This window comes from Apium graveolens, chromosome 2 (assembly GCF_009905375.1).
Source record: "Apium graveolens cultivar Ventura chromosome 2, ASM990537v1, whole genome shotgun sequence".
In the NCBI taxonomy this organism is placed as follows: Eukaryota; Viridiplantae; Streptophyta; class Magnoliopsida; order Apiales; family Apiaceae; genus Apium; species Apium graveolens.
The window spans coordinates 318,291,738-318,316,349 of record NC_133648.1 but is presented as its reverse complement, the minus strand read 5'-3'; the positions used below and the strand labels follow the sequence as shown (position 1 = coordinate 318,316,349).

At 34.4% G+C, this 24,612-nt stretch overlaps 3 protein-coding genes across 4 annotated transcripts; 1 reads left to right on the top strand and 2 right to left on the bottom strand.

Annotated features, from left to right (window-relative positions):
- Positions 1-66: 66 nt before the first annotated feature.
- LOC141704677 (putative ubiquitin-like-specific protease 2A) lies at positions 67-2,829 on the bottom strand. Its single transcript, XM_074507878.1, has 5 exons — positions 2,700-2,829; positions 1,006-1,130; positions 584-757; positions 380-508; positions 67-283 (listed from the first exon to the last, which is right to left on the bottom strand). Exons 2-5 carry the CDS (start codon positions 1,068-1,070, stop codon positions 67-69), a joined length of 585 nt encoding a protein of 194 aa, XP_074363979.1. The 5' UTR covers positions 1,071-1,130; positions 2,700-2,829.
- A 6,953-nt stretch (positions 2,830-9,782) lies between these two features.
- On the top strand, positions 9,783-14,361 carry LOC141708937 (homeobox protein knotted-1-like LET12). Of its 2 annotated transcripts, none has more exons than XM_074512787.1 (6): positions 9,783-10,694; positions 11,806-11,926; positions 12,985-13,175; positions 13,244-13,375; positions 13,453-13,589; positions 13,940-14,361. In XM_074512787.1, exons 1-6 carry the CDS (start codon positions 10,194-10,196, stop codon positions 13,941-13,943), a joined length of 1,086 nt encoding a protein of 361 aa, XP_074368888.1. In that variant the 5' UTR covers positions 9,783-10,193; the 3' UTR covers positions 13,944-14,361. The 2 variants fall into 2 exon arrangements, with proteins under 2 accessions (XP_074368888.1, XP_074368887.1); XM_074512786.1 differs by having other exon boundaries at positions 13,932-14,361.
- A 316-nt stretch (positions 14,362-14,677) lies between these two features.
- Positions 14,678-22,320, bottom strand: LOC141704666 (uncharacterized). Its single transcript, XM_074507869.1, has 11 exons — positions 21,922-22,320; positions 18,315-21,379; positions 17,866-18,240; positions 17,617-17,762; positions 17,418-17,489; positions 17,181-17,333; positions 16,936-17,099; positions 16,695-16,842; positions 15,640-15,762; positions 15,419-15,506; positions 14,678-15,311 (listed from the first exon to the last, which is right to left on the bottom strand). Exons 2-11 carry the CDS (start codon positions 21,367-21,369, stop codon positions 15,094-15,096), a joined length of 4,542 nt encoding a protein of 1,513 aa, XP_074363970.1. The 5' UTR covers positions 21,370-21,379; positions 21,922-22,320; the 3' UTR covers positions 14,678-15,093.
- Positions 22,321-24,612: the final 2,292 nt, after the last annotated feature.

Below are 24,612 nucleotides of genomic sequence, written 5' to 3'. Positions count from 1 at the left end.
TCTCATTCATCTGTTTTTAACAAAATAAGAAACCAAATTAAATACAATGTATTAATTAAAAAATAATTATATTATTTGTAATCCACTTACAAATCCTGGATAATCTTCTTCCCAATTATAATTTTGTGGACAGCACATTAAGAATTTGTATATGTAATACAGAACATATTGCCCACATTTTGAACCATCTGTTTGTTGTGGGACTTTTGGAATCCCAAACGGATATTTGACTACTGCTTCAGCTCCAACCCTTCCATCCTCTTTGTAAATATTCTTGACAAATCTATATATTAAATTTTTAATAAGATTAGTACAATTGTGCAGTTAAAGATGACAGAAAATCCAAGTTAACAACACAAAAATAAATAAAGTAACTTACGTTTGAAGGCCTGCTTTATGCTTATCTGAGATTGTTGATTGTAATGAGTCCAACAACAACAAACAGGGTCTTGTTTTGCTATCTACGGTCTTATCCAAATTACATAGTATAAGCAAATTCCAATGACCCCTGTTGTCAAAATAAATTCAATATTTAAACAGTTTTATATTCTATTATGTTTGTTTATAAGAAATATTTACTTACCCTTCACACATTGGAATGAACACATATCTCTTTTCAAAAACTTTTTCATTTGATATCCAGCGCAGTGCATCTGTTCTTGAATTACATGTATTTGACATGTAATTTTTGAACCATAATGTATATATGAAAGTACATCCTGCAATTTTGTTCTTCAATATTATTTTCCACATGCCCCTATAAAAATCAAACATAGTAGCAGAATATAATACCAAACTTCACACAATTTGTTTATGATTATTATATGTACTTCAGTAGAATATAAATCTACTGCAGAAGTGAAATTAACACAAGAACTAATATTAGTATTACAAGTTCAAGAAAATGGAAGCACCAATAAATTATGAAAGAAAACTTAAAATTTGATTGAATTTGACAGCATTATCCTTTTGAACAAACAATAAACATAAGTTTTCTTTAATTACCTCAAATATATATCAAAATTGTTTGTGCTCGGTTGTCCTTCTTTGTTTCTCATTTTCCTTTTCATTGTAGCTCTCCTTGATTCAGAATTTTTAAATTTTTTTTCCTCTACTTCTTGAATGACTACCTGCATTTACATCTATCAATTTACAACTGTAAACACTAACAATTAACATAAGTTTTGTTTAATTAAATCAAATATATATCAATTAACATGACTATGTACAAAAGTGCATAAAACCATGATACATGTCAGACCGGAGAATACAACAAGCAAATGTTTAAGGCCATGTCACTGCCAAACTTATTTTCATTTAATCGTATTGAACATTACTGATGGAGTATAACTGCTAGTCTTTTCCTTATTTTCATGTTTTACTTGTCAGACCCGAGAGAAAAATAAGCAAATTCTTAAACCATGTGTACATAATCAAATATTACTTTACAAGTCTAAATATCTTCTACTCTAGATGTCAAATAACACTCAATTTATATTAAATATGCTTATGTGCTTTAAAACAAAAAAAACTTACACTTAATATATCATGTTTACACTAATTCTGTTACAGAACAGTAAAAAATTACTATGCCAAATAAATCTAATGTTGAACAATATATTTACATTATTCTACTGTAGATCCACTCCATTGAACTGTTTGGTTGTACTCAGGCCCCCATGTCCCAATAGGTTCAAGAGTTGTGTAAGTGGTGCCATTGTGACGAAACGAAATATGATAACTCTTTTTAGATTTTATTGATTGTTTCTTTCGAAGATCTCGATCAAGAAATTGGACTAAATGAGGATTTGTTCCTTTCACCACATCACAGAATGTCTTCATCTTCCCTACATTTAACCTCAGGAACTCATGCACATTAAATAGTTCATCTACAGATGCCCTATTCTCTGGATTAGCATCAAGACATCTAGCATATACAGAATAGTGATTTCACCATAGAGGACAAAATACATATATCCACTCCATTGAGCAGGACAAATAATGCTTTCACTATAGAGCACAAAATACATATTCAGAAGCATATGTTGATTATATTATAAAGCAAACACTAAATAAATTGAATTACATGAACAAAATTTGGATCTATTTCAGAATCATAATATTAAACTTTGAATATTTTATATTATTCTACTGTATATCCACTCCATTGAACAGGACAAATAGTGCTTTCACCATAGAGCACAAAATACATATGCAGAAGCATATGTTGATTATATAATAGAACAAACATTAAATAAATTGAATTACATGAACAAAATTTGGATCTATTTCGGAATCATAATATTAAACTTCGAATATTTTATATTATTCTATTGTATATCCACTCCATTGAACAGGACAAATAGTGTTTTCACCATAGAGCACAAAATAGCACAAAATACATTTGCAGAAGCATATGTTGATTATATTATAGAACAAACACTAAATAAATTGAATTACATGAACAAAATTTGGATCTATTTCAGAATCATAATATTAAACTTCGAATATTAACAACAAAAATGTTTAAAATATAAGTATACAGAGTATACGGTGCCTAATCGAGTAAGCATTTCCGATTTGAGCTGGATTTTTCCTGAAAAATGAATAAACGATGCAAAATTTGGTCTAGTACGGAATCGTTATTATCGAATGCTCAAAATATAGTTCAAATTTAATAAAATAGAATGATTCAATACCTTACTGAGTTTTAAACGGAGATTTAGCCAACTATATCTCGATTGAAGCTTAAAATTGAAGATCTAATCGTTGCTTACTGGTTGCATGTCAGGATTTGTGAGTTTTGTATGTATACTGTGTCTATAATGGTTGAAAGGATCTAGATTATAACCGTTTATGCACAAGATTTTAATGCTTAATAAATGTCTTTGGATTTTATGTATTTTACAATAATGCCATTGTTTGTTTTTAACCGTTAGATGAAATGGATGGCCAAGATTAGAGTTCTTTGTAGACCTCTGTTTAAAAAGTTCTCTCTTGATGTGGACTCTATATATATATATATATATAAGGTAAAATTCTATGGAGTCCACCTTTTAATTGGAGTCCTCGGAGTCCATCTATGTTTTGCAAATAAAATATCTTCTAAAACGTGTTATCTTGCAAAACATGTTCACAAATAACATTACTTCAATAAAATCATGCAAATCTCATATATTTACAAGTACAATATGTATGTTCTGCAACATGAATATTTATGTTCTGCAAACTAAGCATGTTTTGTAGAATAATATATTTTGCAACGTTCTACTTGTAAAATCTATGCAATCTGCAAGATTTTCAATAAAATTGCGATATTTGTAGAATATCATTCGAAAAATAATACGTTTTACAACAATTTAAGCTATATTTTACTTGCAGAATATATATGGACTCCAATAAAATAGGGTACTTTATAAAACCTAACTCATATATATAATGTTTTGAAAATCGGTTGATTTGGACGAGTACTCGGATGAGTATTCGTCGACTGGATGTAAATCGGTTCCGATTTAAAAGATTAATAGAATGCTGAAAATGAATATTCGAAAAATTAATCGATTATTCGAATTTTGAAGACATAACTGAGTTGAAACAATTTCAGAGTTTTAATAAGAATTTTTTTATAAACCTTTGCTAATATGTAAACTAATAGTCTCCCTCTCCTGTAAACATACAAACAATCTTTTAGTTCACAGATAAGTTCGACAACTATCAAAATCTGATCATAGCGTGATTTAAATTAACTTCTCCAGCCCATATGAGAGCACATTTGTAAATCACCATAATTTTAAGAGATAAATGCACTTTACACCCTCAAACAAAGTTGAAAAAACAATTTTGTACCAGAACTTCAGGAAATACAATTTGCACTCCTCAATTTTAACTTACTAATTCAGTATGCACCCTTTTGCGGATTATAATTAAAATAACAAGGGGTAAAAAGGGAATTTTATTTTAAAATTTAAATAAATTTTAGTTAGAATTTCAAAAATAAGTTAAAATAGTTATAAAAATGATTTCTTGTATATTAAATATTAATATTGATCAGAATATTTTCATTAAATGCACTTTAAAATCATAACGACGTCAAAGACTTTAAAATGAAATAATTACATTAAATTAAATATATATAAAATACATAAAAAAAATTATTTTGAATTTAATTTTGGTAGAATTATATAATTTTTGGCATTAATAATATTACTAAAATTCAAAACTCAACTATATAATATTATTCAAAAAATTTAAAGATATTATTTTATAGCTATAATAATAAATTCAATTTTTAATATAATCTGAAAAATAAAAAAATTAGTTTAGTTAATATTTTACTGAAATTCCCATTCTACCCCTTACTTTTTTAATAATAACCGTCGAAGCGGTGCTTTCTGAATTGGCAGGTTGAAGTTGAGGGGTGTAAACTGAATTTCCAATACTATTGATACACATTTATTTTTTGAACAAAATAAGAGGGTGCAAAATACAATTTTCTCTAATTTTAAATTATAGCATACGTTGGGCTCTTACCTCGTTGGCAACAATGTGATACGATCACTTTTTTCTTCTAAAAAACCAAAGCAATGTGATATGGTCTATTTTTGTTCAATTCCTTCCGAACTTACTTTTCAAGCATCTCGTAGGAGATCATATTCCACCGAGGCTAACTGCTGATTTGGAAATAGAAAAGGGAAAATGGTTAGGTACTTCTTGAATTGACTCCTAAAATTCGTAAGTGCTTACAAGTAATATGTATAGTTATAATTTTTTTAATAATAAGATGTGATCACATGTGTAAATGAGGCGATGCATTCATGACTGGTTCAGTATTTGGCTCAAAAAAATTCGGCTCGAATTTGTTTCAATCTATAAACAAGTCGAACATGAAAATAATTTTATGGTTTGGTTTGCAGTTGAGCTTAACTCGAGTACATTATAGTTCGGCTTGGAAGTTCACGAATAAGTTCTATTACAATATTCATGAACCCGTACGTAAGTAATATTTCATGTACATGCTCGTTTATAAATATATATGAATTATTAGTTATATATAATTCTAAAAATATTATCAACAAACACAATAATTAGTTAATAATCGTGTTTATATGATTCTATAAATAAAGTTACCGAGTTATTAAATTCATTTATTATTTTTTATATTTATTGAATTTAGATTATAATGCATGTTGCATGGTAAATATAGAATTATTTTATATAACTTATGTTCATGTATTCGGTTAGTTTGTATATATCATTATATAAATAGAAATAATGTAATTTATGTGACAAAAAAATAACGTAATACATCATAATCAGAATGCTTAATACTTAAATTTATTTGTTTAGTTTGTAACTTTTTAAAAAATTATTTGATATTTTTTTAAAAAAAGAAATAAGTGAAATTGATGCAAAAAATCGGGAACTTTAAGAACGATTCGTCGACAATATTTATGAATTATTTGTTGAAATATAATTTGTGAGCTGTTCTGTAAATAACCTTTTTCCTAATAAGTTGAAATACAAACAAAATTTTTAATTCAATAAAAGTTTGATTTTTTTTAACTCATTAAAATACAAACACTTAAGAGTTTAACTCGATTCGGCTCATTTAGAGCCGGTCACCGGGGAGTTCGAATGTCCAAAATAGTGAGGGGACTAGGGCTGCTCATGGGTTACGCAACCCGCAAAACCCAATGCAACCCTAAACTGAGCCATTTAAATTGAGTCGTTTAATCTCATGGGTTAGTTGAGTTATTTTTTACTTGGGCCGTTTATAATGGGTTGGGTCCGATTTTACCAATTTGAAACCCTAAACCAACCCGGTTTTATTATTAAATCCATCTCATTTCAAATTTATTACACCCCGACCCATTTCAATTTCATTACATCCCTAACAAAAAAAATTAGGAAAATATCCATATATTAATAATTTGAGTATACAACTTATAATCCTAGCAGTGCCATCTTTACTCATAACCTTATAAATGCTTGAAACTATATAATTCATACAATTAAACTTGTAAATCTCTACTTAAAGTTAAAAGGAAACCTAAATAATATACATATATGTCCGGAAATATTTATAGAAACAAACTGAAAAAGTTGCGAATAATTATCAACTAAGATAACTATAAATTATGTCATTCGGTTTAAAATCTATGGGAATGCTTTGGTCTAACTTTACTTGTAAATCCATACATATCTTTGGTATATAATTATATTCCATCCTGAGTTTATATACCACAGTAAATGTAGCTGCATATCGTTAAAATGTTTATTATAGTTTTATTTATTTCTCCAATAGAGATAAAGTGTTTAGCATGCTACTACCTTTCTTAGTTGTATTTACAATGTGTGCTTAAACCTTCACTTAAGGTGTAACAGGATAATTGAAGTCCTTCCCAATGCAGACCGTTTGTAAAAAAATGCGAAAAAACGTTTGCAATTCGATCAACCCAAACCTAACCAACCTAACCCATCACACAACTCGTAGGGTTGGGTTTATTTTTTGACATTGATGGTTTGATATTTTTATAACTCGTACTAGATGGATTGAGTCGTTAAAATGATGAAACCGAACCAACCCAACTCATGTGCAACCCTAATGTTGTGCTCCAGAGATTTTTTAGAAGAGAAGAGAAATAGTAGAAGAAAACAAATCACTTTCGTACTCTCGAGTTTATGTAAAAAATGAGAGAAAGTGACAAAAAAAGAAAATAATGTGAGAGAATCTTTCCAAATCTTTTCATTTTTGGGAATAATTTTGGGGCGAAATTATAGAAAATTTTTTCTTCGAATTATTTTTCTTCTCTCACCAAAAAACGTAGGAGCACGCCTAGGTTGGAAAATTTTTAATTTTTTTTTTCTTTTCTCCCCGTTTTCTAACCAGGGAGGACGACGGTGCGTGAGTAGAGAGTAGGTGGGAGATTCGCGAAGACACCCGGTAAAAGCATGTGACGTGAATAGTTTGTTGGGACCCAATATTTTTGTTGTAACAAAAAATCTACGACGTTTCCTTGGTATATATGTTTGATCAGGAAACAAATGTTAACAAAAAATGAAATATTATAAAAAAAAGTGAATAAAGTGATGAGAACAATGACACATCCCAAAAAATAAAATATATAAAAATGAATAAAATACAGACGTCAAACACTCCTTTCTAATAATATTCCTAGGATGACAATACAATATACAAGACACACTGTACGTGTTCAGACGTGTCCTTTGACACAGTTTTAAAAGAGAAAGAGACAAATTAAAAGTGGGGTCCAAAGCACCCCTCGTGGCTTGTGGATTGACGGGGCCTGGTTCAGCATGGTCCCTGTTGTGGTCCAATGCAGCTTAGACCGACAACTTTGCTTGCTTTCTACGTAGTTCTGAATTAAATCGAGTATCCGGACCGGTTTACGAACATTTTAATTTTTCTAAATAGTGCCCGACGCCATCACCCCTAATTTATAATTCTGTCAATCATATTAAATCGATCAAAATTTTTTGCGATTATTTTGCAACGTCTTATGGTCGAATATCTCTGTCACTTCACTATATTGCCAAACATCAAATTTTTATAAAGAAAAATACAACGAGGAACTCGAAATTGCCATAGGTTGCCAATGAAAAAACAGACAAATATTTAACCTAGAGCAATTGTTAAATACTCGAAAGAAACTAGGCTTCCTTCTTATAGTAGAACTAGGGGCGGCGATTTTGGACGGGTTCCGAAATCCGACCCAAATTCGATTTACTATCCGATTTATTGAGAAAAAATTCGAAAATGAACTATACACAACCTATACAATCTGAAAATGACCTGAGATGACCCGTTAGTAGAATTTTATTCATTTTCACTTAAAAATTTATTTTCATTTAATTTAGGTAATTTTAATTTGAACCGAAAATGACCCGTTATAGACACGAACAGGACCCGAAATCCGAAAAACAATATATATTCAACTTGTCATGAGTCTTGTTGCATGTTGCAATTTTTATAATAAAAAAACTGCCAAGATTGATCTGGTTCTTAATCTTATCCTAATACTCCCTCCGTCCCTCCCAAATGTTTACATTTGGGTGGGGCGCGGAGTTTAAGAAAAATGATAAAGTAGTGGAGAAAAGTTGAAAAAATGAGTAAAGTAGTGGGACCGATTAATATTATATGTATAAAGTGATTATAGTGGAGGAAAATAGTGGATGTAGTTAATTTAAAAACTATAAAAACTTTACTATTTTTGGAAAGTTTTGAAATGTAAACAATTGGATGGGACATCCCAAAAAGGAAAGTGTAAACAAATGGGAGGGACAGAGGGAGTACAATTTATTATATAATTATGATTATTATAATGTCATTACCCACCTCCCTACGCCATTATCGACTACTGTATACATTTGTTTTACTTGGGACCAAACGTTCTCGTTACTTAATTTCACTTATTAAAAGTTCTACTTAACTTTTTAAGGAGTCCGTGAATTTTAAATGAGCCTGTCAAATTTTGACCTTAAGGAGTCGTAAATTTTGAACGAGTCTGTCAAATTTTGACCTTGTTAAATGTGTGCTTATGTACACACTTAAATAAAGTTGTTTATGATTTAATTTTTTTTAATGCCCCTGAATAATAAAATTTGTGTGAGCATCTCCGACCATGACCTCCTGCTAGCTAAAAATCCTATGTGACACTCAGGTATAGATATTAGGTAAAAAAAACAGCACTCTAACCACATCACCTGTTAGCAAAAAATTTAGATATCCTTCATCCGGTCTTCTATATTTGTTGAATCTGTAGCAGTTAACTATATCTTACACGTCACATTTAATTCATGTTTAAACCTAAATGTACACATTAATACATACACATACACATTAATACAAACATATATTTATATAATATTTAATACATAAATATTAAAATTATTAGTTTATATATAATATTTTTAGTTTATATAATATTAAGTGTGAAAATATTGTTCTCTTATTAATAAATTTTATTAATTATCTTTAACAAACAATATATATATATAATACAATATATGTTAGTAACTTTTTATTAAAAATATTTTTGTTATATTTATATGTTATTATATTTTCAGTTGTAATAATCATTAAATTACAATTATATATTTTTTCATGTACTGAATTAAGTATTAAATAAATTTATTTTATTATTTAAAGTTTATATAAACATATAAATCTGAAAAATAGGAATAAAATACTCCCTCCGTTTCAAAATAACTGTCCACTTTTGGAAAAAAATTTGTTTTAAAATATTTGTCCACTTACACTTTCAATATCACTCTTAAAATCATAAAATTTAGTTTATATTTTCGAGATGAATTCTACACCACACACAATTATTATATCCCTAGTTTATATTTTCAAGGCTAACTCTCTACTATAAATAATAGTGTAGTTAATGTAGTCAACACAATAAATATGATAACTAATATAGCTTTTTCAAGAATGTTAAAATTTCTTAATATACGTAATTTTTTTAAAAGTGGACAGTTATATTGAAACGGAGGGAGTAATATTTTTGAATATATCTAATGATTATAGCTAATACTACTGGAGTGCATGACATTAAAAGTTCAATAAAATTTTAGAAAATATTGATTTGGCTAACCATTTTAACTATCATTATTAGAGATGCGCGGATAACGTTGATTTGATGTGAATGCAGGGGTTTATTATTCAACCACCAACCACCAATAACAAGAGCTCATTTATATGGGAGTTAGTGAGCCCTTGAAAACACCATAGAAAATCCCTTTAACTATCATTGTGGAGATGCTCTAAATCTCTATTTTCGTGATGGCCCGGTTCGGTATCATCACTCACCTACGATTACGGCCTGCTCGTGAACTAAAATGAATTATCGCTGATTTTCGGAAACCAAACTCCTGCCATCATTTGATACACCCCTCCCCTGTTTATTGTTTGCGCCAACCCAATAAGTCATCACCTTTTCTGCTTTCTCCTGCTACTCTCCACCGCTTTACATCACTTTCTGTTGCACATATTAACGCTTTCTTATACTATTACTCCACAGTACCACTGTATTCAAGTAGTCCTCTACAGTACACTCTATGTGCTAGCTCTTCGAAATTGGTTAGGTGCGCGTAAACTGTACCAGACATTGCTTATCGGAGAAAATAATATATCTCAAGTCTCAACTCAATAATTTAAACTTTAAACGATGGCGTTTCATGATCAATATTCACAAGCAATGTCACTTCATCATTACACCGATCAACAACTCACCGGTAATATCTCACCGGAGCAATTCAATAAGTCCGGGCCGCCTACGTGGCTCCACAGCGCAATTCTCCGGCAACAAAACCACCACTATACCGGAGAAAAGTCATTATTATCTCCATCCGATCACGACGCCTCGATAATCACGATGAAAAATGAGAATCAGGAGAGAAAATTGCATAGCATGAGTGAATTTGTTAATGATATGAGTGATTTACGTGATTGGCAGAATGCGAAATGTAAAGCGGATGTGCTTTCGCATCCTCTGTATGATCAGTTGCTTGCGGCTCACGTTTCGTGTTTACGGATCGCTACGCCTGTTGATCAGTTGCCAAGGATTGATGCTCAGCTGGCTCAGGCGCATCTTAATGTCCAAAAATATGTTGCTCTGGGAGAAAATAATAATCAGCCGCTTGATGATAAGGACCTTGATCAGTTCATGGTAAAAAATAATTTAACCGCATTTTTATTGTTATGCTTATAACCATATGCATATGCACTGGCGGAACCAGAATTACAGTAGAACCCGTCTAAAGTGATATCCTAACCGCATTAGAGAGGTTTGTTATATAAATAGTCTTCATCGTATGAGACCGGAGACTTTGTATCACTATAGATGTTATCGCTTTAGAGAGTATTAGTTCGGACTAAAATTGTTTTTAACAAGTTTTTGAAATCGTGTCATAGCTAATAATTTAGTTTTGATTGTCAATTGAGCAAGTTCTGTATATTTATGTGGACAAACTAGGCATTATTTTGTTTTGCTAAATAGACGTTAGATTTGCATTATCTGTGATTAGATTGATTTGAAAGTGCTTGCTGCATTTCGAATGTCTAGAATTGAGAAGGCTTCCAAATTTTAGGTACTTAGATTGATAGATCGAGTATCGATGAGTATCGATGCAATAATCGTGGAATGATGATTGATTTCTAATCAGTTGGTGCTTGTGAGCTTTGTTTTTCCGGTAGAGTGCCTATTTGTGTGGTTGTTTGATTATCGCATAGTTCTTCTTCGTGGCAAATTTGAATTCGACAAGATATGTTGGACAATAATAGGGAAGTTCGGTGGGGGATCATTTTCTTGGCTTTTGGTATGAATGAAATTTCCTAGTGGAGTACATTTCTTGGTTGTGATGTGAACTGCAATGTTAGTTAGCCCGCACAATATTAGGAATAGTGTTGTTCAGTACCAATTATTGATGCTTTGGAAGTGGTTTGGAGAATCTTGTTGTGGGAGTGGTGGTGTTTTTCTTTAGTTGTTATGAATGATTAGCTACCATTTTGTTCTGAGAGTTGTTCTGGATCTGAATATACTCCAATTTCAGACTTCTCAAATAGTCCAGAGTTGTCGGAGTTGGGGCCATAACAGCTCTTTTTACAGTCTTGTGCTTTCCGTGGATCATATTATTCTTTTTTATATGGCACTAAATGTTCTTATGTTATTGTCTGGATTGATATCTTACGCGCCAGTAGTTAAGTTTTCTGGGGAAAAATAACTATCTTAATTATTCGGTCTGTCTTTCTGTGGTTTGATTTCTGTTCTTCTGATGTAGACAAATTATGTCCTACTGCTCTCTTCCTTCAAAGAACAACTGCAACAACATGTTCGTGTTCATGCCATGGAAGCAGTCATGGCTTGCTGGGAGCTTGAGCAATCTCTGCAAAGCTTGACTGGTATACTTTATATTTTCTTCTTAGATATGGCATTTATTTAAACTGCATGTTATCGCATCACCTGTGACCAGGTATGCAGTTCTTTCAACTTTTTTAACTCAAATCTCTCATTTGTTTTGGCTTGTAGCTTTGCAGTATATATGCTTGTCAATGGTAGTATGATAACTGTGGTTATATCTAATTCTTAACCAGACGGCCACTTTATTTTATCAGCTGGTTCATATAATTATGATGCCCCTAGTCAAATGTAGTTTTCTGTACAAGGAGAAAAGCCAAGTTTAGGTTTCCAAATCCTAAACTTGTTACTATGCAACTTGTTTGATATATGCATGTTTTGCAGTCAATTAATAACCCTCACAAGTTTAATGCAGTGTCAACTGTCATATACTGATCTTGTCATCACCTTCAGTGACTTAGTGTTGCTAATGCTGACAGTTAGGTGTTGTGACATCAGTTGAGTAAGTAGAGTGAAGTGCTATATTATGGTGATGTACGCATTTCAGAAGAGTTTGCAAGTCGAGGAGAATTAAAAACATGTCATGTTAAGAAAAATCATCCAAACTCTTGAATCTAATTCGAATACTCTAAAGCTTTTATAGTCCAACTTGAAATCGTTGTCTTCAAGCTTAAGTTCTTAAATACTCACTTGGTTTCTGGTTTCCAGATTTAACCTGTTCTGTATATTATGTCTCATGATTAATTCTAAACTTGTTCTTGTACCCTTGCATAGATATCTGGTAAGAGCATGTACCATGTGTTTACTTTGTCTAAACTCTAAACGTTAGTATTAATGTTTATTCATTCTAGAAAACATAAACTATGTATATAAATTTCATGAATCCTGACTTCTCTGGTTTGATGGTCCTGTTGGATCCAGAACTTATATGTCTACATGTGACAGTGATATGCTTCCATGTTCATTTTTATTCTGCCACAAGCAGATGACTGCAGCGTTAGCAGATGATCTTAGTTTCTCCAATCTCTTCTATCTCAATTACAAAATTATGTTCCCATCTGTTCTTAGTGTCAACCATTAACTAGTTTTCGCGCATGGACAGGTATAGCTCCTGGTGAAGGCACAGGTTCAACCATGTCGGATGATGACGATCAGGCTGACAGTGACACCAATATGTTTGAAGGAAGTCTAGATGGACAGGACAGCATGGGTTTCGGTCCTCTTGTTCCAACTGAAAGTGAAAGGTCCTTGATAGAACGTGTGAGGCAAGAGTTGAAGCATGAGCTGAAACAAGTAAGAATTCATATATGTGAAGTAAAATCGTTTATGTTCATGGCTACTTAATAATAACTACTTTCCAGGGTTACAAGGAGAAAATCGTAGACATCAGAGAGGAGATTTTGCGTAAAAGAAGAGCAGGAAAGCTTCCGGGTGATACTACTTCCCTATTAAAAGCATGGTGGCAGTCACATTCCAAATGGCCTTATCCAACAGTAAATGTTACCCTCCCTCTGTAAATGATCATCTTTTTCTTGAGATAAAGTTTAATTTCTTTGAACAATGACTGCAGGAAGAAGACAAAGCAAGATTGGTGCAAGAAACAGGATTACAGCTAAAGCAGATCAATAACTGGTTTATCAACCAAAGAAAAAGGAATTGGCACAGTAATCCATCGTCTTCAACTGTTCCAAAGAACAAACGCAAGAGGTAGGTCTGTGGCTCTTCGCCATTAATAACCAAGATATCGCATTTAGGTTAGTTTTGTTTAATATGATTAGTAATTCCTTGACTCTATGCTTAGTTGCTTCAGTTATCCATGCATTACATTTTAATTACCTTTTTTAGTTCATTTCTGTGATACTAACAATATCTGGGAGGGAGAGATCAAATAGGCCTTTCCAAAATGATAAACTTATATGTTGTTCACATGGTTATTTTAAAGGAGTTGAGTACACAAAATTAGTGCAGATTGTAGATGTCCTAAACATTATAAGCATTGGAAACAAAGACATTCTTGGATTCATTGCTAACTCTGAAATCTTGCAAAAGTAATGCAGGTGAAACAAACGGAGAGCCCTTCGTGTAATACTCACAGAATCAAGGATCCTTTTTTTGAGTTGCAACGCAGAGCTTGTGGTGAGTTGAGCAGAAGAATATACAAGATACTGTTGACTATAAAAATCGCCACTCATCATGTAGCAAATGATGCTGTCATTCCTACCTTCATGTGATTACCTTCAAGCGCAGACTGGATCCTGGACAAGCTTGATTAGTATGTGCAAGAAGCTACAGTTTGCGGTATGCTGATACCTGCACAATCTAAATTTCTGATAGTTTTATTTTCATATCTAATTTACTACCATGTATGTTAACCTAGCTATTACAATGTCTAGTTCTAGTTTTGGACTTGGAGTGTGGATATTTGATGTAATATACTCTATATGTAGGTAATGATACTGTTTGAGGGTAATGAACTGCAATTTACTTGATTTTCTCAATGTATCATTATCAACTAGATTAAATAAGCACAGAATACAGGAGGCACTTTCGGCTTGTTAACCAGGGAAGTGTCTAAAGATGCACTCGAAGATCAACCATGTACGCGCAAACCAGTGTTCAAGAATTCTCACCGGAGGTATGAGCCTCCCCTGGAGTGAGCAAGAAAGGGCTAAAAAGAAAGCAAGATCTTGAACATCGCTGTAAGTTGTTTAATCTACAGACATAGAAGCAAGACATGATAGAGAAGCAGCCTATTGTCACAAGTCAAGGCCTGGTTTTCGACGGGAAGAGACAATTGAAAATCCAAATCAGCCATTTAACAGTAAGCATTGAAAATTATTGTCAACATTACACATCTTACAACTAACCTCCCAGGTTTTCATCACAACACTTTCTTCCAAATCAGCCATTAAACAGTAACCAGTGAAAATCATTGTCAACACTACACTACAGATCCACCATTCCAGATTTTTATCGCAACATTTGCAAATATACTGCTACAACACAAGTGATTTTAGCATAGTTATAGTAGACTTCAAGGAGACTGCTCAGCATTCAGCAGAAAGAAGGATCAGTGATTACAAGAACATACACATGCGTTTAAGTAACCAAATTTCAGCAAACAAACACCGCAGATGCAACATTGTGACTTCCGACCAGATATACATTTCTATTTCTAATTCTGCAGAGAGAAAACAGTTAGGGAAGGAGCTTAAACTCTCTCAGTTTTAACTTGGGGTTGAATAGAAATAGGTTGCTGCTCGGCTTGTACTTTCGGAGGGGAGTCCATATTCTGCAGCTGGCTTACTACCTCAGTGAAGCTCGGTCTTTCTGAAGGATACTCAGACCAGCATCTTTCCATCAGTGATCTCCATTCTGGGTCACAAGAGTCAGGTACTGGGGGCCTCAAATTATTGTTCATAATGCCACCTGTTACATTGCATACACGGATGAATTGTTAAAGCATGGTTCACCTCTTAATCAAGTTGCACAGAAATTTTAATAGATAGTTTAGCTATATGTTTAAAAGTAATTACCTATGATATGCACATCATGCATGCCCCGATAAGGCTCTTCTCCAGTTAGAAGTTCCCATAACACGATGCCAAATGAGAAAACATCAACCTACAACAAGTCAACAAAAATTAAAATTTATATATACTGGTAACCTTGCAAAAATATCCCCAGATTAGTTATCCAAAAACATAATAGAAATTCTGCGATCAAGTCAGAGAGAAAGAGAGAGAGAGAGAGAGACCTTCTCAGAGACCTCGTCAATGCTACCATGTAGAAGCTCTGGGGCCATCCAAGGAAGTGTTCCCCGCATCCGACCTGAGACCAGTGTCTGCCTTTTAAACTTGGAGAGCCCTAAATCACCAACCTGATGAAAACTAAAATGAGGAACAACGAACTATTTACATTGAAGAATTATGCATGTTAAAGTCATAATTCTAACCAACACAGTATCTCCCAAAATAACACAAGGACTGGTCTAATAATACCAATGTTTCATGACATTAATGTCCACTGGCGTATACCAGTTCATAAGATCACCAACAATGCTCGTTACAAGAAGTTAGCTTTTAGGTTCCTTCTGAAATACTCTCAGTAAACTAACCTACCATTGAAGTACTTGAATTGAACAAGCAACACACAGACAAAAAAAGAGAACGTTACTAAAGATGTAAATTTTAAGGTCAAGAAAAATTTGATGCAGAAATATCATAACTTAAAGGTGTATCTTTGCTAAAAGACTGACCTCCATAATCCAGTACATCTATGATCTATCTAGACCATATCAGACAATAACTAGAGAAACTGTCCTCTATTTATGTATTGACTAAAAGGTATATGTCAATACAAACATATCTGTAATGAATTAACGTGATTCAGTAAATTAAATTTATACCACGCTTGCATTGAATGAACCTAAAAATCAGTTTTCAATACCTAAAATGCTCTCTGATTGATTTTTGATAAAAGGCCCATGACCCCTAATTGTCATATCAATTCATTTTGATAAAATTCTAACATGCTCCCATGCAAGTCAGTATATAAGCAACGATACAAGAAATAATCACAACGCACTAGTGTGTCATATTGGAAAGAAGCTGTGGTAAATAAAAGTGAGAGAACTAGGACCGAAGCACATATTATTTATGAAAATTCATAAAATTGAACTTAAGTCGAAGCTAAATCAAGTCACTAAAAGTAGCACTTCCTAATACTGTGTAAAGATGGTTTCCAAACGATAAATGCATTGAATTAGTGAACAATGCACAAAATTGATTGTGGAAGTTTCATGTAAGTAACCTTGCATACAGGCCGGTGTGGATTAAGAAGACTGACAAGCAAATTGTCACTTTTCAAGTCGAAATGTACTATATTCTTTCCATGCAAGTACTCCATTCCATATGCAATCTCCTTAGCAATCAAGAGACGCTTTCCCATTTCAAGGTTCCTGAAATAGAAGTTCAGATTTTAAGTTTAGCATGTCTCTCTTGCAAAAAGTGAAGTAATTGAAAGGGCTTAGAATACTAGCTGGAAACGTTACTTGTACTCTTTCTGAAGCACAGTTTTTAAAGAACCATTAACCATGAATTCTGTCACAGTTGCCCAAGAACCGCTGGTATTATCACGTGCTACACCATAAAGCGCCACTACATTTGGATGATGCAGGTCTGCAAGCTTGATTACCTCATTCCAGAAGTCAGCTCTCTACATATTGTTACCAACAGTTGCAGGGAACATCAGAAAAAAATGTCTAAATCTTATCAAATACAAAGGAAGAAATCATACCATCCTTTCTTGCTCTGAAGGTTTTCCAGCAAAACACCTATCATTAATCCGTTTGATGGCAACATCGGAACCTCTCCATTTACCATAGTAGACAGTGCCAACAGTACCGGAATCTAGTTCTTGAAGCTCTTCGAGATCACTATATTCTATTTTCTGACACATGGACACATAAAAAAGATAATTGTTAGCTTGCTAGATGAAAAGTGATGTGAAATGAGGGCTAAAAAAGTCTCCAACCTGCAAGCCACCAACTCCATCTAATACAGGAATTTCAGACTTCACCCTCTCTGACAGTTTTAATTTCATATCCTGGATATTAATTAGCTCCAAAAATGTTAGTACTATAGAATACATGCAGCACCTCATCATAATTCTGAAATTTTCTATTCTAAACACAATAGCAATAGCAATTCTAGGGATAATGTCATCTTGATACCTCAGCTTTATTTGCGTCCAGCACTTCATCGTTATTCTGAAATATGCTATCTTGGGAAGCAGGACTAACAGATACACATGTTTGTGGAACAGAAACCGCGACACCCTCTGTGACAGCCTGAAGTTCGTGCTTAATATGCTCCTCTTCTGAAAGAAATAAGTATACACCGTGAGATTGCAAATTATTTAATAAATGATTAAATTATGTACGGAGCTCCAAACCAAGTGGTGCAATTAGCAAACAATTTACCAGATGGCAGGTGAACTCCATCCACTGTTAGTAAATCCAACCTAAAGTCACCAATATCTCTTGTAGCTGGTTCTCCACTACTACCAAATCGGTTGTTCCCTAAACGATCTCTAATGTGGGCTTCATTTCTTGTTAGGATTTCATTTGGTCTAGGTGGTAGGTCATGCTGCAGATTCTGAGGATCCTCGCTACTAAGACCAGAGTTGGACTTATCCTGCATATCTCCAACCCTGTTAGCCAGAGTTTTATAATAATTGTTTCCATCAATATGGACAACTTCGACATCTCCATCAATTTTTGAACAGCATTGTGAAGCATTATGCTTCAATTCACAAACAGGCGGACTTCTGTTTGCTACCTGGGCTGGATCAAACCCTGAAAATGCAATTGATTTTCATCTGTAAGCGGATAAGCAATTGTAAGCCTTTTAAGTCGATATTCAGGATTACCTAAAAGAGGAGGTTGTGTCACTTCACAGTAAGGAACTTTTTCCTTTTGTTTGTAAAATGTTGCACCAAAATCTGTCTGGGGGATGTTGACAGAATTATCTATATAGGGTGTCTTATTCTCAGTCTGATATGCTTTACTATCCATGATATTTTTCTGCTCGGAATTACCAGCAGGCAACATTATTTGTTCGTTATCTAGAACTCCGGAGGGGGGTACACCAAAGGTTTCTACTCCACTATCGATCTGCTTGAGTTGATCACATGCAAATGAGGGCTCTAATATACCTTGCTTACCTGCATGCTCTTTGGAAGAATCATTAACCAGATGGTTAGGAACTTGAGAAGAGGTATCTTCAACAGGAGCTACAATAACTTCCGGGTTATACAACACTTCTTTAGCTTTGTGCTGCATTGGTACCATAGGCTCCTGGGAGACGTTTTTCTGGTACAACTGAGGAGTTGTTCCAATGAACAAACTATTAAGAGAATGCGGGTCACCTGCTGCGCACTGAGGAACCGATGGCTTTAGAAGGATATGATCATGGTCTAGATGGCCTGAAGGGGCCTGTGGTGCCTCTGTAACCTGATCTTTAGTTATGCCTTCAGGCAGGGTGGCAGTTGGAGCAGATGCGCTTACTGGCTGGCCTCTTATCTGATCCCATGGTTGAAGACTGTGATAAACCGGAATGAAATTGGATGTGGTTGTAGGACCCTCTCTCTGACCTTGTTCCAATGTATCTGAATGTGTCCGCAGTAAAGCTTTTTCGCACAGATTGCTTTCCTCAGATCTAGGCACGTCCGCAGTTAAAGCAACCTGTTGCCAACAGTCATCAAATAAGGGAACTTGCTCTATCTGTGGAGCTTGATGCCACCCATAACCACCTGAAATTGTGTGGGACTGAGAAACTTGTGCATGACAGGCACCGTGGCTGCGGTCCCCAGAAATTTGGACAGGCGGCCTATACATAATTTCCTCCTGAAAATGTTCCTGTCGAACTTGTTGGGGTTGAGTAATTGGCTGCACAGCAATTGGGTTGGGGTTGGCATAAGAGTTAGGAGTTATTGGAATTTGCGGTACAGGAATAGACTGATTGGGAGTAACACTAGAAACATTGCCATATTTTTGATGCTGTGTTAATACAGGCACAGCAGTTTCCGAGTGCTGAGAAGGAAACACCATCTGATAAGGACACTGTACATACTCAGTGTGGCCTAAGACTTCTTGTTGAGGATCTAAATAGGCCTGAAAATAAGGTGCACAAGGCAGAAGACCTGCTTGTTGCTGTTGTTGTGGCTGCACAATAAAACTAGGCTGTGTGGGTAAAACTGGAGGACGTGAATCAACTGCTTGAATACCTCTTGGATCAGTAGCAGGTTCAACATGCATTGGGAGGCTAGGTTCCGAAGAAACTGGTCTATGTGCAGTTTCTTTAGAGGCGGTAAAATTATTTTTAGATGATACACCCCCAGAAGATGTACTCCCAGCAATATCCCCTTGGCCTTGGCCTTGGCCAGTGCTATCTATAGCCTCGGTGGCATTTAAATCTGAACTCTTCATAGAAGTAGCACTAGCTATACTCTCCCTTCTGGTGATACCACCAACATTTCCATCTACAATTCTTTTTGCCTCCTCAACATCTACTTGTTCGTGCCTTGTGCTGTCAATAGCTTCGGGCCTATTCAAATCCAAATTATTCATAGAAGCAGCAGTATCCATGCTCCCCCTTCTTGTGATACCGCCTTCATTTCCATCTAGAATCCCTTTTACCTCCTCAATATCTACTTCGTCATGTCTTGTAGCCTCGGTCCTACTCAAATCCAAATTCTGCACAGATGTAGCACCAGGCATGCTCTCCCTTCCTGTTATACCGCCACCAATTGTATCTACAATCCCCACCACCTCATCCGAATCTAATTTCTCATGCCTTACCTCCACAATCTCCACTTGCTCATGCCCCGTGATATCGATAGCTGCAGCCTCACTCAAATCTGAATTATGCAGAGAAGTGTCACTAGCCCTAATCTCCTTTCTCATAATACCTCCACAATTTCCATCTACAATCCCTTTTACCTCATCAACTTTCTCATGCCCGGTGCTATCAAAAGCCTCAGTCCCATTCAAATCTGAATCCTGCACACTCTCTGTTCTTTTGGCACCATTTCTATCAACAGTTTCTTCTACCTCCTCCTTTCTCGTAATATCTCCATAATTTCCATCTACTATCCCTTCGACCTCCTCAACTTTCTCATGCCCAGTGCTACTACTACCCACACTCTCCGTTCTTGTGAGAGTGGCACCATTTAAACTCCTCAACTGAGCAATGAGAGAAGAAACACTCTGAGGAGACGAAAACAGAAATGCCTTCAACCTAGCTAATTCATCCGAAGACCTTTCAACCATTCTATCATATTCATCCATCATATTCTCAAGATCATCTGAAGATGCTACTGACACGAGTGCATCAAGATCCCCCCCTGGCAACTGGTACTTAAAAACACAAAATGGCCCACACATTCGATCGATTGTCTGAAAAAACTCATTAATACTCACATCTCTATTTACATGAACAAGCTTAGCATCCCCACCAACATATATCAATCTCGAGTCTCTAGGCACAATCAACCCTCCAAATCTACATAACAAACTCACCCTCCTCCGAGAAACTGAATCATCTCCACCCCCACTACTGCCCTCATCAGAAGTTCTACCAGCAACCCTGTTATCAATTCTTGGGCCATCAGAATATCTAATCGTTGAAACAATAGGAGGAGATTCAGCAACTGGGGCATTAACTAAAGTAGGCCTAGAAGGCAGATTTCGAACCCGACCTCCAAAACCAGGCCCTGGATCACGCTCATGTGGAATTACATACTCTGAAATACAAACTATCCAGGACAGATTCAATTCCCCACCAGAAACACTAGTCGGATTTTCTCGATGAGGCCTGGAAGAGGCCTCAACAGTTGCACTTCCAGAGGTGGCAACAGGGGCAATGCGAGATTCATGATCATCACCAAGATCAGTGGAATTTGAGTTGTTGGGATCAAGATTCATTACAATAGGCCTATTTACAACAAAACAAGAATCAATTTCAAGAAAATGGGTAAACACTAAACACATTTAGGCCTATAAACACAAAACAAGAGAGATACTAAACATGTATGTATGTAAATGCATTACATGCAACTAATTAACTAATAACAAGTGCAAACAACAGTCCTTTTTGCACAAAACCAGAATCAATTTCAAGAAAATGGGTAAACACATATAGGCCTAAAAACACAAAACAAGAGAGATACTCAACATGTATGTAAATGCATTACATGCAACTAATTAACTAATAACAAGTGCAAACAACAGCCCTTTTTGCACAAAACAAGAATCAATATCAAGAAATTGGATAAAGACAAATAGGCCTATATACACCAGAGAGAGAGAGAGAGAGAGGGAGAGAGGGAGAGAGAGAGAGAGAGAGAGAGAGAGAGAGAGAGAGAGAGAGAGAGAGAGAGAGAGAGAGAGAGAGAGAGAGAGAGAGAGAGAGAGAGAGAGAGAGACTAAACATGTAAATGCACAAAAATATATCAAAAGGGCAGGGAGAGAAATTACCAAGAATTGGGCAAGTGATGAATCTGTGTATGTATCTAAATCTGTATCAATCTTCAACTCTACTATCTTCTTGTTCTTGATCAACTAAACCTGGACTAGAGCAGCAGATAGTTCTTGTTTCTTGAAAAAATGGTAACCAAGAATTCACAAAAACACACAAAAAAAGAGCAAAAAAGTATGAATCTTTGAGAGTTTTATGTATAATAGGAAGTAATGTATGTAATGCTTGGTGTTGATGATGGTGGTGTTACTAGTTGTACAATTTTTAAGTTCTGCTGTTTATATAGTTTGTTGTGTGAGATGAGAGGGAAGAGGGACACGTGGAAGGAATATTCATTCAAATTTAGTTATTTTTTCAGTTACAAATCGAAATTAGAATCTGTAGAATGAAAAAGATTCTGGTGTCCCGGCTACATCATACTGTGTCATTCCCCCGCCACCTGGCATGCCCCTCATATTTTACTAAATATTTGAGGCCAAAAAAATTATTTTTCTCGGTTTTTATTTTTTTTCGGTTTTTGTCGATTTAAAATTTTCGACAAATTAATCATTTATAACATATTTCATGAACATGAACATGTAATTTAAATAATTTTAGAATAAAACCGAAAAATTTATTTATCATGATTTTTTTTCGATTTAAAATTTCCAACCAATTAATCATTTTTAACGTATTTTATAACATTAATATATAATCTAATCATATTTATAAAACAAAAAGTAATATAGTGAACGATTTTAAAATATAAATTATGCAGCAACAATTATTGTGATTAATCCGAACATCGAAAATATGCGTTTGTAGCTTAATAATAAATATTTTTTTCCCAATTTGTGTAATTGAAGTAGAACATAGTTTAATTCTTTATGATCGGGAATAAGAGTGAACGTTATATTTTTAAATAACTTTACTATTTTAACCCCTCTAATACAACAACAATTATTGAGATAAATTTGTGCATCGAATTATACGTTCGTTTATATACAGTTTAATCGGTTACTACATTTTTAAGTAATTTTACTATTTTAACCTCTCCAATAAAAACAGTCAACGATTATTGAAATTAATCCATGCATTGGGAATATATGTTCGTAATATTTATAGTTTAATTTCTTACGGACGGAAATAAGAGTAAACGCTATATATTTAACTTTACTATTTTAGCCTCTCTGATAAAATTCACCTAAAAACTGCAACTGATTAGTCCTTGTAGAGAAATTTTTGTAAGTTGTAACAAATGTAACATGCACATTCCAGAATATCTTGATCATTGTATCAGATTTAACAACAATGTATGACAGTTTAAAGATGAGTTAGTTAACTACATTGAATCTGATATTGACTCTGATCAGGTGAGTGATAGAGAGGATGAAGATGAAGTAGTACACCCTGGTTAAATAGACAAGGAGAATGGAAGGTGCAGTGCAGTTAAGGTTGAAAATGCAGGTCCTCCTGTAGAAGTAGTTCACGGAGAAGAAGTCGAAACATTGGCTGTGGATGAAGAAGATGCACAGCCAGTAATTGAACTTGTAAGAGTTGTTAAGGTTGAGTAGGGCGCGGAAGAATCCTGTACTTCATCGAACTTGTCTTAAATTCGTAATGTTGCATTAGTAGGAGATTTGCTACATGTTATGGATGTGTTGATTGATCAAACAAATCAGATGTCTACATTTGATTCTAACAGTGAGAAGGACATGAAATGCACTGATACAAAAGATAGATTAGCAAGAGAGAATGATATAATTTAAGGCAATGCCTACGTTGTTCTTGAGGGTAGCAGTCCAAAGTCATATTTATGCAAACTAATGGACATTCCAGGTCATGTTCATTTCTCGGATGAGATGACTTCTGCCATTTGGCCTTCTAACGATGTAGTATTGGTTGTCGATGCAGCTGATAAAGTAAAGATAAGCTCTAGATACTCCTTACTCGTGTGTTATTCGTTAATCCTTCCTCAATACCACCTAATTTGTATTCTCATGAACTTCACTTCCAGTGATTTACGTGTGCAATCTGTTAATCCTTGTTATCTAAGTAACTTGGCATTTCTCAGAATGGGTGGTTATTGTCATTTGTGTAAATGAACTTCTTGATTTGTAGATTGCAGAGCTAATAGAGAGAGGGCTTGCTGAAGAAAGTGGGTATTTTTTAACTACAAAATATGATTGGGATCTGCTTCTGCACGGTCTATTTGGGCATTTTGGGCCTGCAAGAGGTTTCATCAATTGATGCAAAAGGCTATATATAATATTTGAAATAGTTACACAATTACTCGTCAGAGCTCCCCGTCTGAGTATTCTTTTCAATAAGCTTGCTAGTTTCAGTCCTTGTTAAGGAGTTTAAACTGAATTTCATCATACAAATAGGGTCTTAACATTCTATTAGATGACACACTCTCGGGTGAAGTGGATAAAAGTACGCTAAATGCTGTTAATTAAAGATTTCATTGTTCAAAGGTATGTGCTTTAACCTTCACTTACTCTGATGTTTCTCTTCTATGCCTGTGCAGATTCCAGTGTTGTACTTGAGAAGGACCATTGTGTGACAAACTTATCAGAAATGTAAAATTCAAAGTTGTGGGTGCAAGAATTGACAAAGCTATGGTGCAATAATGATCTGAGCCTGAATCTGAATGTTCTACTGTTCTCAGCAGCATATGTAAAAGAAATGTCTGTACCCAACAGTAACCT

Coding starts and splice junctions, on each gene's coding strand:
- LOC141704677 (XM_074507878.1), bottom strand. CDS start 1,070: ATGAAAAGGAAAATGAGAAACAAAGAAGGACAACCGAGCACAAACAAT. Junction 758..1,005: donor AATTTTGATATATATTTGAG/GTAATTAAAGAA, acceptor TGATTTTTATAG/GGGCATGTGGAAAATAATAT. Junction 284..379: donor CATAAAGCAGGCCTTCAAAC/GTAAGTTACTTT, acceptor TTTAATATATAG/ATTTGTCAAGAATATTTACA.
- LOC141708937 (XM_074512786.1), top strand. CDS start 10,194: ATGGCGTTTCATGATCAATATTCACAAGCAATGTCACTTCATCATTAC. Junction 11,927..12,984: donor ATCTCTGCAAAGCTTGACTG/GTATACTTTATA, acceptor GCGCATGGACAG/GTATAGCTCCTGGTGAAGGC. Junction 13,590..13,931: donor CCAAAGAACAAACGCAAGAG/GTAGGTCTGTGG, acceptor ATCTTGCAAAAG/TAATGCAGGTGAAACAAACG.
- LOC141704666 (XM_074507869.1), bottom strand. CDS start 21,369: ATGAATCTTGATCCCAACAACTCAAATTCCACTGATCTTGGTGATGAT. Junction 15,507..15,639: donor TTGACGAGGTCTCTGAGAAG/GTCTCTCTCTCT, acceptor GACTTGTTGTAG/GTTGATGTTTTCTCATTTGG. Junction 15,312..15,418: donor GCATGATGTGCATATCATAG/GTAATTACTTTT, acceptor GCAATGTAACAG/GTGGCATTATGAACAATAAT.